Here is an 18245-nt window from a genome sequence, read left to right as displayed (position 1 = left end):
TGGCCTCTGAGGGGGTGACACTGGAGGACATTCCCAAGAGACTGCTCTCTTCTATGTGTGTATTTTCTGAGGATTGGGAAGTGTTCTTTGAAACACATTTCATTAATTTTTTTTTTTTTTTGTCTTTGGTCTTCTTAGGGCCACACTGCAGCATATGGAAGTTCCCAGGCTAGGGGTCCAATCAGAGCTATAGCTGTGGGCCTACACAGCCACAGCTACTCAGGATCCAAGCTGCATCTCTGACCTACACCACAACTCATGGCAATGCTGGATCCTTAACCCACCGAGCAAGACCAAGGATAGAACCTGTGTCCTCATGGATCCCAGTCAGATTCTTTAACCACTGAGCCATAACAGGAACTCCAGAAACACACTTCAGAGAACTCAAGATTAATTCCTTCAGGATATGGGCAAGCATTGAAGTCACTGCCTTTCAAAGCTAAAAGGCATTCTGGTCTATGAATCCAGCAGGTTGTTACCTCTTGTGGCTTAGGTTCATGTTGGGGACAACTGAATGTTGGTGACACCACACAGAGAGTTAGTAACAGGTGATGAAGTTTATATTTTAAGGCAGGACAAGAAAAAATTAAACATCAAATTCTGTGTTTGTTTGGGCCCCCCGCCCTCATGTACTGTGTGCTTCTGCCTTACACATTAACCAGGACTCCTCGAAAATGGACCCGCTCCACGTAAAGGTCAATTTTATTTTCTTTTTTCTGACCCTAGCAATGTAAACTGCTTAAAAGAATAACTTTTTGTTCCCGGCTCTGTAGGGGGTCATGGTGACTTGCTGTTCGCTTTGTGTATATTTACCTGGACATTTATCCTTGGTGATCATAGAAAATATCAGCGTATCATTTTGATGTAGGATCTTTTGTCTCAAAAATGTATATGACTGTGCCACTGTGCCTTTGAATTTTTTTTTTTTTTTTTTCCCCAAAGGGCTGCATCCACAGCATATAGAGTTCCCAGGCTAAGAACTGTTGTCAAATAAGTCCCAACCCCTCTTTGTTTGGTTATTTTTTCCCCGGTATGTTTGAAAGAAACTAAATGGGCAGCCTGTGGAGAGTAACCTGGGACAGGCAGGAAAAGTGGGGATAATATGTCTCACTACAAAAGACTTTTTCGACTAGGGCTGGTTCTGTTTTCTTTCTGTTCTTTTCTTTTGGCTGAACATGAGGCAGTAGTTCCCAGGCCAGGGACTGACCTTGAGCCACAGCAGTGACAACGCTGAATCCTTAACCACTTACGCCACCAGGGAACTCCCAGTTCTGCTTTCAGAACCAGCCTGTTGAAACAGCTGATGTCCCCCAACATCATACTTTCCTGTTGTGGTGCAGTGGAAATGAATATGACTAGGAACCATAAGGTTGTGGGTTCCATCCCTGGCCTCGCTCAGTGGGTTAAGGATCTGGAGTTGCCATGAGCTCTGGTGTAGGTCGCAGACACAGCTTAGATCCTGAGTTGCTGTGGCTATGGTGTAGGCCGGCAGCTGTAACTCCGATTCGACCCCTATTCTGAGAACCTCCATATGCTGTGGGTGCAGCCCTTAAAAGCAAAATAAATAAATAAATAAATAAATAAAAGAAAAAGAAAAAAAAAAAACAAACAAAACCACACCTTTCCTAAAAGACCTTGGGGAGCTGACAATGTCCTTTCCTGTGCATCTGGATGAGTTGTGTTCTAAGATGTAAAAGCTCAGAACCTAATTGACCTGCCAGGAAGCTGTTTAGACCTGAAACTAATGCCTAATATTGGTCATGCTAGAGACCCAGGGAATGGAACTAAAACAAACAAACAAAACCTCCAAACCAAAAAGGGGAAAACAAAACAAAACAAAAAAACCAACTTTGGAAGATGGGAACTGGAAAACTCCAGAAAGAAGGTAGGAAATAGCTGCTAATATAATGGAAACTATTTTTCCCAAAGTATTTTGTTAAAAATAAAAATAAAGCACAGCAAAGCAAAAAAAGCAAAAAAAAAAAAAAAAAAAAAAAAAAAAAAGACTGCCACGCCTCTTTCTTACTCTTCCATATTCCTCCTTTTTGTTTTTTTCTTTATTTTAGGGCCATACCTGCAGCATATGGAGGTTCATAGGCTAGGGGTCGAATCAGAGCTATAGCTGCCAGCCTACACCACAGCCACAGCAACACCAGTTCTGAGCTGCATCTGAGACAGAGCTACACCACAGCTCACGGCAATGCCAGATCCTTAACCTACTGAGCGAGGCCAGGGATCAAACCTGTGTCCTCATGGGTGTTAGTCAGATTCGTTTCTGCTCAGCCATGACGGGAGTTCCTCAACCTTTTTCAAACGCTCCAGCTCCATAGTTTCCTGACTGCAGATTCTAACTAAGATGGGCAGAGCAAAGCCCAAGGGAATGAAAGACTTCAAGAGAATGAACCTGGCACTAGGCTGTGAGGTGGTGGCAGAGAAGCAGGCCAGGATCCAATGACAAGCTGAGCTCTGGACTTGCACAGACAGGTTCTCTACTTGACTGTGGCTGATCCCTTCTCAATTTTGAAACCAGCAACATTACCCGCCAAGTGGACACACATTGAGGACAGCGCAGTTACAAGTGGGTATGGGTTTTTATTCTCAGTGCACAATAGTATCGGTTTCTGCTCATCAGCGACGGCTTTATTGGTTCCAAAAAAAAGTATCCCTTTTTTCCCTTCTTTTAAAACTCTCCTTCTATTCTTCCTGTCTCAGTGGAACAACATATCTGAATTTCAGATTTGCCAGTTTATAGCATTTTTTTCCCTAAGAACCATATAAATACATGCAGAACATTGTACAGAGAGCTTAAATAATATCAAAATGCAAATACAGACTGGGTGCACTGTTTAGCTCACCTGCAAATTATGGCAACACACACTGGGGTACACATTGCTTGGATGTCACCATTTGTTAGTTTATGTCATGCAGATCACAATAGTCAATCTTTTGTTTGTTTTTTTTTCTTTTATACAAAAATACCAGTGCTTGCTATACTTAGTTACTGAAAAAAAAAAAAGAAGAAGAAGAAACTCGAAATCCTATCTGCGTGCTGATTTGAAAAGAACAACGTAGATAGATTTGTTGGCACATATATATGGCATATTCACATATGGCATATATACATTATGGGGAGAAAACATGAGCCAAAGGCCAATTCAGTCATGGGGAGCTCTTCTCCCTCCACCTCTCCTCATTAGGAGGAAAGGGGACAACGGGTCTAACAGCAGGGCTGGGGACGTAAAGGATGGCACTGAGCCGAATGCAAGGGTGTCTGGTCTATTCTGAGGAAGAGGCTGGAATGGCTTGAGAAGAGCGGGCATTTAAAAGTGCCCCACCTCCACCACTGCAGTGGGGTGGTCCCCAGATAAGAAGAGCGAGGAAGTGTGCACTCTGTGATGACATCGCGGGCTGCTTCAATCACCAGGCCGGGCAAGCAGGGAAGAAAGGAAGTGACGTGTTTAGAGGTTTCGGGGCACATGTGAGCTTGCCACACACCTCTGGTTTTCAGCAGGGAGGTAATCACTCAGACTGAACTGTGCAAACTCTCCCCTCTGAAGCTCAAAGAGAAGAAGAAACCCAACCTCTAAAGAACTCACAGGTGCTGGTTTCTCGATGGTCTCTCTGCCACTTTTACAAATGAAGGAGTCACTTCAGAGGGCAGAGGACACCTCTGGGAAGGACCTAGTCCTAAGATTGTCACCCAGGGCTAGAAACAGCTGTTGTTTTCCACTTAGAGTTCTATCTCCCGTCTAATATAATGCATGAAACTTTTCTAGGGGAGGGAAAGAAGTCTTAAATCAGATCCTTGCACAAAAAAATCACAAATGGGAAACTGCAGGGGCAATAGGAGGTGAGAGAACCATGGGAAACTCCAGGGGCAATAGGAGGTGAGAGAACCATAAAAATGCAAACCCCAAATCAGAGTATCCTCGCAGCCCAGTGTCTTGGGTACCACTCTGCTGGTTGCCCTTCACGAAATACCAATCTAACCGAGGAGGCCCCTGATCCTGATGGCTAGTTGGGGGTACCCATCTCCCTGTCCTGCTGGCTGTCCCTTCCTCCTGGATGCCTTCCTTCTCAGCCATAATCTACAGCCCATCTTTCTAGGTTTATCGAGAGAGGAATCTGGGATAATATTTTCCCCATCACACCCTTTTCAAAGCACCATTTTGGGGGAAAGCGTTATTAACTTATACCATATTTATTCATGGCCAGTTGGATCACTGAAACTACACAGGAAAAAAAAAACTTATATAAAAAATATATGCACATAAACACTTAAACTTACTCAATCCCATATCAACAAATTTTATATTAAAAAATTCTAGAACTCAAGAGATTTCTTTCCCCCCCCCCCAAGTATAAAGATGGCTGTTTGGAGAAAGGAAGTACGGTGTATTGGTTTCAAACCAATTACAAATATACTAAGTCACTTGTCATGTCTAACAGCTGGTTATGTGCTCCCTTCCACAGGGTTACATGACAGCATTTTATTTTAAATCCTTTAAACAAAATACATATGGCTGACTCAAAAAATATCAGTTTATGATCTAAAGAAAACTATATATTTTTGCATAATATTTCTATATTTTCTCTCCTACTATGGAAACTAGAATACACACAAAAAAACCCCATTGACTTTAAACAAGTAGACACAAGCCCTCAAGAGTAACCTGTCAGGCACCATGAGAGTCTTTTGGGAGCAGGAATGATAAAAGAGCCTCCAAAGTTTGTTTTAAAAACTGATCTGAGGTAATAAAAGACTCGACAGAACTAAATCTTCCAATGTACTTAATAAATATGTATCTGAAAACCTAACACCTTGGGTGAGCTGTTTCTTCCCCCATGAGCATTAAAGACAGAGAAAAGATCACTGAAGCATGAAGCCTTTACAAAACCAAAGTCAAATGCAGTGGATTATGTAGCTAATGGGCATGAGTAGGGGGTTCTGTTGCTTTATTCTTCCTTCCTAGGACAGCTCACGGGAAGGGGTGAGGGAGGAGGGACCCAGAAGAAAAGGCTGGAGAGGAGAGGTTCAGGTCTCCTGACTCTCCCCAGTGGAAATCTGGCAGTCCATAAGCGCCTCAAGCCCCTTCTCCTTATTCCCATCACCCTGGAAAGAGGGGGACAGGCTTCCTTTATCTAATGGGAGAGAGGAATTGGCAGACACGAGCTGACCCCGCACAGAAGAGCTTACGTCAACGTGGGCAGGGATAGAAATGGAGCTCCTGCAAACGTGGCTCCACCTTGTCCCATTAAGGAACACTTAAACATCTCACGAAGTCCCCAGATCCTGAGAGGCAGGTGGGAAGGGGATGCTTCGGGCAGTGTTCGGGGAGAGAAGGCACAGGGCTTTACTGTGCAGCATCGAGCACGAGCACATTCTGGAGGGCGCTTGAGCAAGCAAGGCATGAGGGAGGAGGGAGGGAGCTTTTCAGGGTGGGTCTTTTGCTTCCTTAAGTCAGCAAAATGTCACTGGAGCCTCCCACTTCAGATACGTATTTTCAAAATCAGAGTATCTGAGAAAGTCTGGGGCCTTTTCAGAGACTGGATGAGTTGGGGACATGGTCAAGAGTAGAATTAGAAAACAGAAGGGAATGTCCAAGCTGGTCCCCAGCCACCTAAGCTCAAGGTTTCTGTTTCTCAGGGGAAAGCTTTCTCATATCCTGCTGGAACGGCACTCTGGCCTCTCCCAAGGCCTCTCAATACTCACTTCTGCCAAAATCAGGTCCTGCCTTGGATGAGCCTTGGCAAATGGCTTTGAAAGCAGAGGTGGTTACCCGAGGAGGATTCAACAGAGTTAGCTTTGATGGTCTGTCTTGTCCTAGACATGTCAGCCTCTGGTCCTTAATATCCAAGTCCAGTTAGGAGGCAGGGTCATTCTTAATTCATTCCTTTGCCACCACTTTAGGAACAGGAGAAAGCTCAGGCTTCAGGTAAAAACTACACACCACATATATGCAAACTTCATGGTCAAGGCTGATCTCCCTGGCACTTAGAAACCACATTGCCTGACAAGATGGCAGTTTGGAAATAGATAACCTGGTAACAGCAGGAATACATTCTTACCAGCTCTAAATTGCTTCCAAAGGACTCCGATTCTAGCAAAGAAACCTCTCTGCCTCTAGAATTAAGTCAAGGGTTGGTTCCATTAGTAACCACGAGGGAGAAAGGGTCAAAGTCGACTCAATTCATCTGTGTCCTTTCTATTTTCTTAATCATCACAACTTAAAACGAGTGAAGGTGAGGAAGACAATGGTCCCGAAAGACCAAGAGACGGTGGGGAGGCTTTGGGCAGCAAAAGGGAAAGGGCTTTAGGTATCAGTTTTCAAAATGGAAAAGTTGTTTTAACAATCACTCTAAGGGCTGATTCTATACCTTCCATTCCTACCTCAACACATTCCGTTTGAGGATATTTGTCACTCTGAACCCTTAACTGAACTTGTAAACAGTACAGACTCACAGGGTAAAAATCCAGAAGTCAGGAGACTGATGACATAGGTATCAATGCTGGGGAGAACTTGGGTTGGGGTAGATGTCAAGAGGATTCTCGTCATTTCTTTAAAAATGACCACTGATACACCCGAGGAGTAGATTCTATCATTCATTACCTGCCTGGGGTTTAACTGGGTTCTGCTACAAACCCCAACTCAAGTTTGAGTCGAAATCCTTCTAGGTCTGTGCTCTTGCCCCTTTATGGTCAGGCGGGGGTTCACACATACTTGGGAGCAGCTGACATGACAGTGAAAAGTCCCATCATCACCTTATTGACGGGATAGATAAAAAGGGAAATAGGGAAAGCAGGAATGGGAGTCAGAGAACGAAGCTCAAACTGACGTCTCCAGGCTGTGCAGAGGGCTGTCCGACGGGGAGGCAACGATTTGCACTTGGCTGCAATCCACCGCGTTGTTGTTTTTGTTGGCATGTGTTGTGACCTCACCATCCGACAGAAGCATCCTAGTCCCAGGCTTAGAAACTTTTTCAAAGTTTTCCTCTTGTTCTTCCAGGAGTGGTGTTCGTGGCCCCTCCTCATCTATGGCGAATTCAGGGTGGGTCATGAAGTTGTGGATGGAGTTTTGGTTCTTGGGTTTCTGAATGCTTTCGTGGAGGGAACTATGGAACGCTTTGACCACTTTGATCTACACCAGGGGAAGGAAAAGGAGGATGAGAAAATAGGGAGGTGAGAACCGGTTTGTGGAACAAGGAACTGGGTGGTTTGAGGAGAGAAACAAAACCCAAACAAAACACTACGGCTCAACAACCAAAACCAAACATATGAGAAGAGACCATGAGACACTAGAAACATCATGTGGCTCAAATATCAAGCACGGAGGTGGGGTAGGGAGGGTGAGTCATGGCAAACAGCTAGAGTATTTCAAAAGCTGCGTAAAAAAAGTAGAAAACCCAAAGCAAAGTTAGCACCCCTAAACAATCCACTCTTAAAATGAAACAGAAAACAAAAAGATTCATTAGTTCTTTTGGATGAAGGGCAAGGATGTGGGAACCAGGTGCAAATTAATAGCCAAACTTAAAAGATGAGTCAGACGTGGATTTCTGCGTCGAGGCCAAACATTTTGTAGGTGGAATGGAAAAATTACACGTGGACATTTAATTATCCATTTAAGACCCTCAAAGAGCCAAATACATATCAATTTGCACACAATACACTTTGGGTGATAAGTGACCACGAATATCGTGCAGCAAGGCAGACAAACCAATCTTCATTTGTGTCAGCAGCATGCAAGAAATGACAACTCTTATACTCTCTGGTTTAATGACGGCCCTTTCAGTCAGGAAACATGCATATATTTATATCCCACAACCTCCACCATGTCCTCTTCCACCAAAGAAGGTAGAAGAGGTAGACGAAATACACGCATCTAAAGACACGCATCCTCCTGACACTAAAAGAAGGCCCCCCCCTTCTCAGCTCAGGTGAGGCCGGACACACGTGTCCACGTCTCTGATATGGGGCAGCTGGGCCCAGTCTTGCAGCTTTCTCCAGCTGTTTGTAAATTGTGAAGAGGAATGATCTTACGTGCCGAAGGGCAAGGATGGGACCAGGAGGGGAACCACCCCATGCAGGAGGCAATGCTATAAATAAGACGCCTTTTTTTTTTTTGGCTGCACCCACAGCATGTGGAAGTTCCCAGGCCAGGGATCGAACCTGCACCACAGCAGCGACCTGAGCTGCTGCAGTGACAACGTCGGATCCTTAACTTGCTGTGCCGCAGGAGAATGCCACAAAAGGCTTTTCTGATGGGGTGGGCTGAGGGGACAGAGGAAAGGAAACCATTTGGAGTTTGACTGGGCAAAGGAAAATGCACTGCTCTGTAGGGGTCAAAATCTTTGTTCTACTGCACAGCAAAGGAAGGGATTCAGTCAGCTTAGAGAAGAGGAAAAAAAAAAAATCGACAGTAATTTATCCCTCTGCCCAGTCTTGGTCTTATCCACAGGCACCAGCTCTTCTGGCAGCTGCTTTTCTGAACGGTAGGCCTCTCTGAGGTATGGTTTAGAACTTGAGTTGGTAGAATTGGGGTAGGAAGAGAAGGTTGGATCCCGAGAGGTTGGAGAGAGAGGCCAGGGGAAGAGAGAGTGGTTGGAGGACAGTTTTGGTTGTTGAGAGGTGGCTAATCCTAGTCTTGTTCAAAAGTTCTTCCCTCAGAAAAGAAATGCAAGTGAGGTCAGAGAAATTATTGACTTGGGGAGGGAGATAAGGAGAAATGATGGGGGTTACGGTAGGGCATATCTTTTATTACTCTGATCTTGAATAAAGAGTATCTTCCTGGAGAAGAGGCAAGAATGCGGGAGACGGCAGAGCACACAAAGAAGCAGGTAAATAAACTGGCTGGATTGCTCGTTCCAATGTTTCCTATCACGGTATAGAACCTTCAGAAAGAAAGCACAAAGAAGGTTCATTAAAGCCATGTCTCTGCCGGCTAAGACTTTCCTCATCTTGCCTTACACCACAACAAACTGGCAGACCCACCTGGGAGGGAGGGTGCTCAAAGCTCAGAAGACAAAGGACTTTCTGTCACTCAATGGGATCAGCTTGACACTTCAGCCAGAAGAATCAAGGGACCTGGGCACCCACTCACCACATTGCACAAGATAGTAGGAACCTAGTTTTCCATCCTCGGGTGAGATCAGATGGAACACAGGTTCCATCTGATTTTCAGGAGGTCCCAGGTTTTAATTGATCCATGTCAAATCCTAGAGCAAGGCAACACGGATTGAGGAATCCCAAATCCAGTGCCTTCTCCCCAACCCTGCTCAAGAGATGGGCGCAAAGCCATCCCACCCCGTGTAGGAGTGATATCTAGCCCATAATTTTCACTCACTGTTGAGATCTCAACACTTCTAAGAAGTGCTACAGGAGAGAACAGGTACCTTTATACCAGGAGTTGATCATCTTCAACATCAGTAATTTTTAAACTTCCTGCTTCTATACTTTTTTTTTTGAAGCAATTGAGTACTTTGTTAAAACAATTACATGTGGAGTCCAATCTAGAAAACAGATTTTTAAAAATTGGGGTTGGGGAGTTCCCACTGTGGCTTAGCCGTAATGAATCCAACAAGTATCCATGAAGATGTGGGTTCGGCCCCTGACCTCGCTCCGTGGGTCGGGGATCCGGCATTGCCATGAGCTGTGGTATAGGTCTTCAGCTGTAGTTCAGATTCGACCCCTAGGCTGGGAACTTCCATATGCTGTGGGTGTGGCCCTGAAAAGCAAAACAACAAATAAATTAAAAAAATTTTAAAAATTAATAAAAAATTGGGGCTGGATTGAGGGTCTGGAGCCCTGTTTGCTGACTTTTCCTCTCACCTGTTGGGGTGATCATTAACGCCGCTACAGGTTAACAATAAGGGAGATAAAAGTGAACTGGGGGTGGGTAGATGAGGAAAATAGGGCCCATTTCTTCTTTAGGGGAGGAAGGAACAGTCATCCAGCTAGATTACAGGACTTCTGGAATCTAAAGGGAAATCAGCCACCTGTAAGGGAAGCTCAAGAGAAGAGGAGTCAGAGAGCCAGGGAGCCCCATCTGGTGGTCTGGCAGGTGGAGGGAGGGTGAGGGGTAGAAGGCATGGGGGCTGTGCCAGAACACTCAACTCCAGCGCTGGCCTCAGAGACTCTACAACATGTGCCGAAGAGCAACCATACAGCCACACCACCACCAACCCACCCCTGAGGGTGGCATCTTTCCTTCCTGACACATGGTGCCTGGTGCATGAGCAGTGAATGAGGAGCAAGACACCAATAGTGAGGCAGGTGCTGTGAAAGCTTCAGGCACTCTCCACTCAGTCAATCAACCCTTCCTTCCCCAGTCATCATTTTGCAAAGTCTCTGAGAAATGTCTCTTCTGTGGCCCCTGTCCTAGAGGTGAAAGTGGATGACTGAAGGGCCATCTTTCCCATGACTCATCCAGGCTGGACTTCAGGTTGGCTAGGAGCGCTAGGGCCTCTCTCTGAAGCTCAGTGAAATGGGCAGATGATGAAGACTATTTTCTCAGCTGGTATTCTGTGGTTTCTACTCTTTTTTCAGAAACCAGGGGACAAGAAGGGACTAGGGTCTTCCTATAGAGAGACATCTCAGAGATTTATCTACTGAAGGTTTGATAAATAATTGAATTTGGGAGTTGCCACTGTGGCTCAGTGGAAACGAATCTGACTAGCATCTAATAATTGAATTCCTTTGTAAATTTGGAATGAGAAAGGGGTTTAAAATTCTTGACTGTAATTTCTAGGCCCTCCAGGTAAGAAGGCACAGCTGGAGAAAGAGCAGGTGTGGCCCGTCTCTCTTGATTTTCTAGTCTTTGAGGGTTTTCACCATCCTCTCTACCAGCAACTCTACCTGAGCCCAACAGGCTCTATCATCTGCTTAGTTCCACCTTCAATTCAAACCAAATCAAATAGGGCAGCTGACACTAACCCTTCCTAACAGATGCACAGTTAAAAAAAGAACAGAAATTGGAGTTCTTCCGTGAAAACTGGACCTCAGGGCATAAAGGATCCAGTGTTGTACCTATAGTGGTTCAGGTCACTGCTGTGGCATGGGTTTGATCCCTGCCCGGGGACTTCCACATGTCATGTGTATGGTCAAAAGCAAAAACAAAGACAAAAACAAAACAAAACCTGAACAGAAACTAGTTAGAAGGACATGGCAAAATTAGAAGAAAAAAAGCAATAAGAGGAATATGGAGGGGTTGGAGTGAGAGGCTCTTGTGTATCTGCAGGGTAAGACTTAATTAGTTCTTTGACTGCTTTGGGGCCTAAAGAATATGTATCTAGATAAACCTCTTCTCCCCTTGCCCCACATATTTCACGTGAGAAATTAGAGTTGGCTAAAAAGATAACACATCAATTCAAGTCTGATTTACCCGCACACCCATGATCAAGTGAACCACAGACAATTTAACTCTTCTTTCTTCACCTCCATCCCAGGGTTGGGATGGCATTGGTTTGGGGTCGGGGAGGAAGAAAGAGACTAAACACTCAGATATTTTAAGCCCCAAAGATACTTAATGCAGAGAGATCCCTTCTCCACCAAATAACTTAACAACACGATTAGCAAAGAGCCTTCTATCTCCTCTCTGTGTCCCATCTGGGGAGGGTAAAATGACTAGGAATAGGAAGGCATAAGCAGTAGCAAGAATCCAGTAATCTACCAATAATCCACCAGATCTTAGGTTGAGCCTTGACAGCATTCCAGTTGACAGGCTGGCTGAGAAATGGGTTCTTAAAATTTTATGTGCAAAATAAGATACGAAGTGCTGGCTATAGGCAAAACAATCAAACTAGCAGAAAGAAGTAAAAACAAAACAAAACAAAGCTGCTCTTCAGAAACTCCTAAAAAAAAAAAAAATTTCACAAGTGGAGAAAAAATAAGTTATTTTGATCTTTTCATATATTTCCCCTGCCTGGATGTGAATAAATTGATTCTTGAAACAGAGTTTCATTTAAAGTCCCTGCAAGTAAAACAGGGATGGCTCAGGTCTGTGCATTTGAGGGAGCACCTTTTCTTTACATTCAGCTATAGCTTTGATGTCAACATGGCCAGCTAGCAATAGAGGGCTGCTAAAAGAACTATTATTATTAGTCAAGTTCAACTGACTCAATTATGACAGATCTACTGTTAATAAAAAACAAAACAAAAAAAACCCACCCTGGGAAGAGTAGCTCCCGTCATGCCTTTTTTCAGGAGATCTCAAACTTGCCCCCAAATGAAGAGAGTTCTTGAGTCTTCATTTGGCTTAAGCTTACACCTAACCTTAGGAGCTAGACTTTAGACTCAAAGGAGCGAAGGAGAGGAAAGGAACAACATCTTCAAACAAAGCAAAAACCAACCAACGAACCAAAAGGAAAAAAAAAAAGTAAAAAAACAAACAAAACTCAAGGAAGAAACAAGCAATGCAGAGGAACAATGAGAAAACAGGATTATTGTCTGGAAAACGGTTACTGTTTAATAGCTTTTCAACATTAAAAAAGAAATAATAAAATTAAATAAAAGGGCACCCAGCCTGGTTTTGGAGTGGGATCTCTGCCCCACTTTTCTTCCTTTAAGACAAAGATCAAAGGGAAAAACCAAAAGGAAAAGATAACCACGGTTAAAGTGGATGCCACGTGCTCTCTTGTGGTCATTTTAGCAAATCATGCATCGTAATAGACTATCACTCACTGCCCAGAGTAGGAGATGAAACAGCAGCAGCAACAGAAGTGGTGGGGGGAGATTTGACTGGTGCAACTGTTACATAGGATGAGCTAGGAACATGTTTTACATCAAGGTGTTGACCCATGGTCTGGCGCTTTAGGACTCCCTTAAAAGAGGCTCCCGTCTGGAATGTGTTAATTACGTCGATCTGCAAAGAATCAGAGAGTGAGACAGCTTTGCTCCACAGTCAAGAGAGGGAAAGAAAGAGGAAGGGAGGGTCCAGGAGGCTTAGGGAGGGGGGTGGAAAGAGTTGGGAAGAGGGGACAGGAGACGGAAAGCAAGAGAGTCCCTCACACACAAAGCAACGGTGAGAAGGGGGAAAAAAACGTTAATGGTACATCATACTTCATTTAGGAACAATTTGCCATAGAGTCTAAATACCCAGCCAGAATTCCGTTTTCTCTTCCCTAAGATGGACATTTAAAGGGTGCTGATGTCCAAATGTATCTAACATTTTAAGGGACTTTCCTATTTCATGACGCCTGAGAGTGACAGTTTATTCATTGCTTTGACCTGTTCTCTTAAAAAAAAATAAGGCACAGAACTTAAGATAGAAGGAAAGTATAGACTACTGAGTTTTGAGGTTCAGGAACCTCTAAAACAATTAAATTGACTATATTTTTGCAGACTTTCCAGGAAAGTAACTCATGTGTTTAAACAGAGGCATGTATAGCCCATATATAGCAGGCCATGGTAGAAAGGCTCCTGGACCACGAGTTGCTGGGCTCACCCTCTTCTGGGTTCCTCTCTAGACATCCTTTCCTTGGGCAGAAGTGGATGAGGCCCCTGAAAGTGGAGCTCTCAGGAACGCAGTGCCCAGGCTCCTTAGAGAGAACACCGCTAGCCACATTCGTGTACTAGAGATCCTGAAATCGCTGGCAAAAGTGCAGACAATAAGTTGGCTTTTAGATGGAGGAGGAAAAGTTGTTGGTTGGCGGTGGTATTGGGGATGGTGGTATTGGGGAGCAGCTGCAAGTCTAGCCCTACACAAATTGGCCCTCGTTCTCGGCGTCCTACTCCTCAGAGACAGAGGCAGTTGAATGCCATTGGCTTTCCGACACTGGTCTTGATCCAGGGCCTCAGTCAAACCTACCATCCTCATCCTTGACCTCTAAGGAACAAGGAACAAATCAAAAGAAATCTGTCCCCTTCAGGACCTGGTAGAATCATCTTTAAAATGCCCACATGCTTAATACCAAGGGCCCATCTACCAGGGATGTAGGAAAGGTGCTAACCTCACACTAACTTCATTTCCCCAGGTGAAGGGGTGGCAAAGCAGCAAGTTAGACAGTTGTTCTTATTTATGAAGCTTCCTAAGAAGCCATGAAATGTTTAGGGCTAGTTTCTGGATTAGACTAGGTCTGAACTAACATACAACCCTTCAACATATGATACAGTTTTCAGTTCCATGGGACCTGATCCTGCAGGAGGAAAAGGTCTGCATTTGGGAAGGGTTCTGCCACATGGAAGAAGGGGCTGGGAAGTCACCTTCTTCAGTGCATATTAGGGTTCCAAGGTCCCAACCTCCACAACAAATCTGGGCCCGGTTTACCTTCCCAAGATTCTAGTCCTCAAGTTTCCCAAACTTCTGCTTTCAAGTGCTTTTAGCTCTCCCCAGACTCAAGGGACCAGGGCGGGGCAATAGCTTGGCAACACCTCCCACCCCTAAGTGCTGCAATGAGGACCAACAATCCGATGGCAGGGAACTTAGCAGAACCCTGCTAGGCTGAAGGGTTGATACCCAGAGGGAGCTTTAGGAGCCAAGATGCACCATCAGCCTCCTCTGCTATAGAGTCAGGTACACACCACCATGGCATGTGGCTCATCATGCAGATTTTTTTTTTTTTTTTGGCTTTTTTTTTTTTGCCTTTTCTAGGGCCGCTCCTGTGGCATATGGAGGCTCCCAAGCTAGGGGTCTAATCAGAGCTTCAGCTACACCACAGCCACAGCCACGCCAGATCCGAGCTGCATCTGCGGCCTGCACCACAGCCCACGGCAATGCCGGATCCTTAACCCACTGAGCAAGGTCAGGGATCAAACCCACAACCTCATGGTTCCTAGTCGGATTTGTTAACCACTGCGCCACGATGGGAACTCCCTCATCATGGCATCTTTAACAGGTTACCTTTACTGCCTATGTTTAGGCTTTAATGCCGTTCTGGTCCAACTGCCTCTTGCTCCAACAGAGAAAGGTAGTGTACCTAAAGCTAGGTAGGCAGCAAATCCAGAGAGGTATATGGCTGAAGGAATGGAAATTGGTAGTGGAGGGGAAGGAAGGTCCATGAATCTCAGCCCCCAGGAGAGAAGCTGGGAAGGAGCCAGGAGACACTGGAACGAGGTAGCCCTGGCTAGAAAAAAAAAGTTACACAGCAGAAGAGGACGCAGATGATCCTGAAGGGAGGAAAAGCAGACAGGTTATTCTGAAAAGAGCGGACCTACAGGAAAGCACTGAGGCCCCAGAGACACAAGCTAAGGTGCCGAGTTTTCGGGGCACGTGAGCCCCTTGCTCATGACAGACTGAGCAGCCTGGAGGGTGGGGTGGCTATGGAAATTCTGGACCGGCCAAGGCAGTTTGTTCATATCCCGTGGGGATTTCTCTCTATGGGAGAGGGAACTCAAGAGAGGGGAGAGGAGGCCTGCTTTCCCACTTCCCATTGGGGAATCCCACTGTCTTGTCTATAGGAGACAGATTCCTGGTTGGCACAGTAGTCCTCCCTTCCCCAGTGGGGATATAGTCTAAGACCCCCAGTGGATGCTTGAAAGCACAGATACTGAACCCTGTATATACCATGTTTTTTCCTAGACTAGTGGGTGGGCAGATTATACAGTGAGAATATGACAGACAATGGGATAATTTATGTCCAGGGCAGGATAGAGCAGGACAGTATGAGATTTCATCAGCTACTCAGAATGGTGTGCAATTTTAAACTAATGAATTATTTATTTCTGGAGTTCTTCACTTAATATTTTCAGATTGCGGTTGACAACAAGTAACTGAAACCAAAGTTGTGGATAAGCTGTGTTTAGCTTAGACTATCCATTTCACTTCTCACCTCTCCTGGTTTACTTCTGGGATTTCTAGCCAATCAGCAGAGAGGAACAGGCCTGTTCTCTGGAGAACACCTTTGAGAACCTGGGGAATTACAGTGTCCTGAGATGGGAAATCTCAGGACTAACACAATAGAGGTATGTGAGCTAAGACAGGGAAAGTGACAGGCTTCTCAGTGCCTAGACCAGCCCATTCATCCAGGAGATAGGAGTTGCAGTTGCTGCATGATAAGTGGGGGGAAAAAAGTTCCTATAGGGCTACAGGCAGGTGACGCAGGAGCAGCAGGAGCAGCTCCTGTCCTATTTCAGAAATTGCAGGAAGGGGAAAGGTTTGAAGAAATTATAGCTTCTTCCTTTCTGGGAAGCAAGTCTGAATCCTGTAAAAGACACTGAGGCACTGAGAGGCCATTGTCATTTATACATACTTAGACATCAGATTCTCCATCAGGGCCTTAGACTTTGAGTGGGGAAGATATGAGAGAGTGTGTTCCTTTTACAAAGATCCCTCCAGATAACACCTACATTACCCTAATGGCAGCTTGACATTAAATGTCTGCCGGGGATGCTGGCATAGAGATGTTGTCGACATCGTTCCTTCTGAAGGGTTGGGAAAGACTCTGAACACTTCCCACCCTGAGGTTAGGCCTAGTGCTTACAAGAGACCTTATGCAGGAAGCCTGCCCACTGACGGAGGGTGGGAAGTGGGCTTTAGACGAACCCCAAGCTGCAGCACGATGCTAGCAGTTAGTGTCCTGTGCTCTAGCCTATGATCACTCTCCTCTCAGAGCAGCCCCCAGGCTGCCTCTGCCTCTCTGTCTGTCCTGAAACAAGGGCACTTGGGCTGCCCACCAGTAAGGGAGCCTTAGGAAGGGGAGAGACATTGGCCCTCCCAACACCTCCCAAGAAAGATAGGGGAGATTTCTCCTCCCAGGGCAAGGACAGTGCATTATCAGAGTACCTGAGTCTGGATACGGTTCAGGCCCCGGAACCAGAGGATCTGGCCTCGGCGCAGCTCCATCTCTGCGTGGTCAATCTCGTCCAGCCCCTCAGCATCCTTGGTGATCTCCTCCTTGGTGGTGCCATGTCCAGCTTCCTTCAGGAATTTCAGGGATTGGGTAGGTATTGTGGAGATTACCTGGGAACAGGTGCACAAAAGGGGAGACACCAGGATTAGGGGGAGAAGAGCTGTCACTCAACTTCTCTGGGTCAGACATTGGGTTGGATACTCTCAGAAGTGGGAGAAGTGCTAACCCATTCAGGCCAGCATTTGCCAAGTGCCTACTAGCTGCCAGGCCCTCAGGAAGCGTTTCTGTATTTGTGGACGTACAAAGGAGAACTTATATTGTAGTATTCGACCAGCCATCTGCCTCATTATATACTTCATTCTCCTTTTTCTGTCTCAGTTCTTCCTTCCTTTCTTTCTTTCTTTTTTTTTTGTCTTTTTGACTTTTCTAGGGCCGCTCCCACAGCATATGGAGGTTCCCAGGCTAGGGGTCTAATCGGAGCTGTAGCTGCTGGCCTACGCCAGAGCCACAGCAATGTGGGATCCAAGCCGCATATGCGACCTACACCACAGCTCACGGCAACGCCAGATCCTTAACCCACTGAGCAAGGCCAGGGATCGAACCCTCAAACTCATGGTTCCTAGTCGGATTCATTAACCACTGAGCCAGGATGGGAACTCCCAGTTCTTCCTTTCCATGCTGCCCTCTGCCTTTTAAGGGAAGGAGAACCCTAATGCATGGTCCATAGTAGGACAGGACAGAGACAAAGACCTGGGAGAAAGCAAGTCCAGGACATGGTGGTTGCACTACAGGTGTATGAGCAAGGGGGAGAGAAGGCTGTTAGAGGGGAATGACCGTTTTCTTAGTTACCATATGCTAGGTAATTCCTGTTTTATTAAACTATAGTGAGAGGGTACTAGAAATTTTCTTGGGCTTAGGGAGAGGAAGTGGGTGGTGGAAGAGCCCATGGAAGAAGGGGCGAATGGGTGTTATCAGAAGACATGGAACAGTAGGTTGCTCTTGCAGTTCAAAATAAACCATTCAGGAGTTCCCGTCGTGGCGCAGTGGTTAACGAATCCGACTAGGAACCATGAGGTTGCGGGTTCGGTCCCTGCCCTTGCTCAGTGGGTTAACGATCCAGCGTTGCCGTGAGCTGTGGTGTAGGTTGCAGACACGGCTCGGATCCCGCGTTGCTGTGGCTCTGGCGTAGGCCGGTGGCTACAGCTCTGATTCAACCCCTAGCCTGGGAATCTCCATATGCCGAGGGAGCGGCCCAAGAAATAGCAACAACAACAACAACAGACAAAAGACAAAAGACAAAAAAAAATAAAAAAATAAAAAAAAAAATAAACCATTCAGGAGTTCCCGTTGTGGCGCAGTGGTTAACGAATCCGACTAGGAACCATGAGGTTGCGGGTTGGATCCCTGGCCTCACTCAGTGGGTTAAGGATCCGGTGTTGCCATGAGCTGTGGTGGAGGTTTCA

At 45.7% G+C, this 18245-nt stretch overlaps 1 protein-coding gene across 15 annotated transcripts in view; it reads right to left on the bottom strand.

Annotated features, from left to right (window-relative positions):
- Positions 1 to 2572: 2572 nt before the first annotated feature.
- Positions 2573 to 18245, bottom strand: part of ATP2B4 (ATPase plasma membrane Ca2+ transporting 4) — a 109153-nt gene continuing 93480 nt past the window's right edge. For 8 of the 15 annotated variants that reach the window (XM_021063195.2, XM_084976794.1, XM_021063194.2 and 5 more), the window contains 2 exons: positions 16716 to 16892; positions 2573 to 7139 (listed from right to left, as the gene is read on the bottom strand). In XM_021063195.2, the coding sequence (XP_020918854.1) occupies positions 6828 to 7139; positions 16716 to 16892 (489 nt within the window). In that variant the 3' untranslated portion in view covers positions 2573 to 6827. Of the gene's footprint in view, positions 7140 to 12668; positions 12858 to 16715; positions 16893 to 18245 lie in introns of those variants that run through there. The other 7 variants (XM_084976797.1, XM_084976798.1, XM_021063197.2 and 4 more) reach the window with 3 other exon arrangements.

The sequence above is a fragment of the Sus scrofa genome, chromosome 9, assembly GCF_054392235.1.
Source record: "Sus scrofa isolate SSC_HxYL_T2T_F1_AM1 chromosome 9, Sscrofa_HxYL_maternal_Yorkshire_Landrace_v2.0, whole genome shotgun sequence".
NCBI classification, from domain to species: domain Eukaryota; kingdom Metazoa; phylum Chordata; class Mammalia; order Artiodactyla; family Suidae; genus Sus; species Sus scrofa.
Note: the sequence above shows the minus strand (reverse complement) of the source record. Positions and strands in the feature narration are given on the sequence as shown.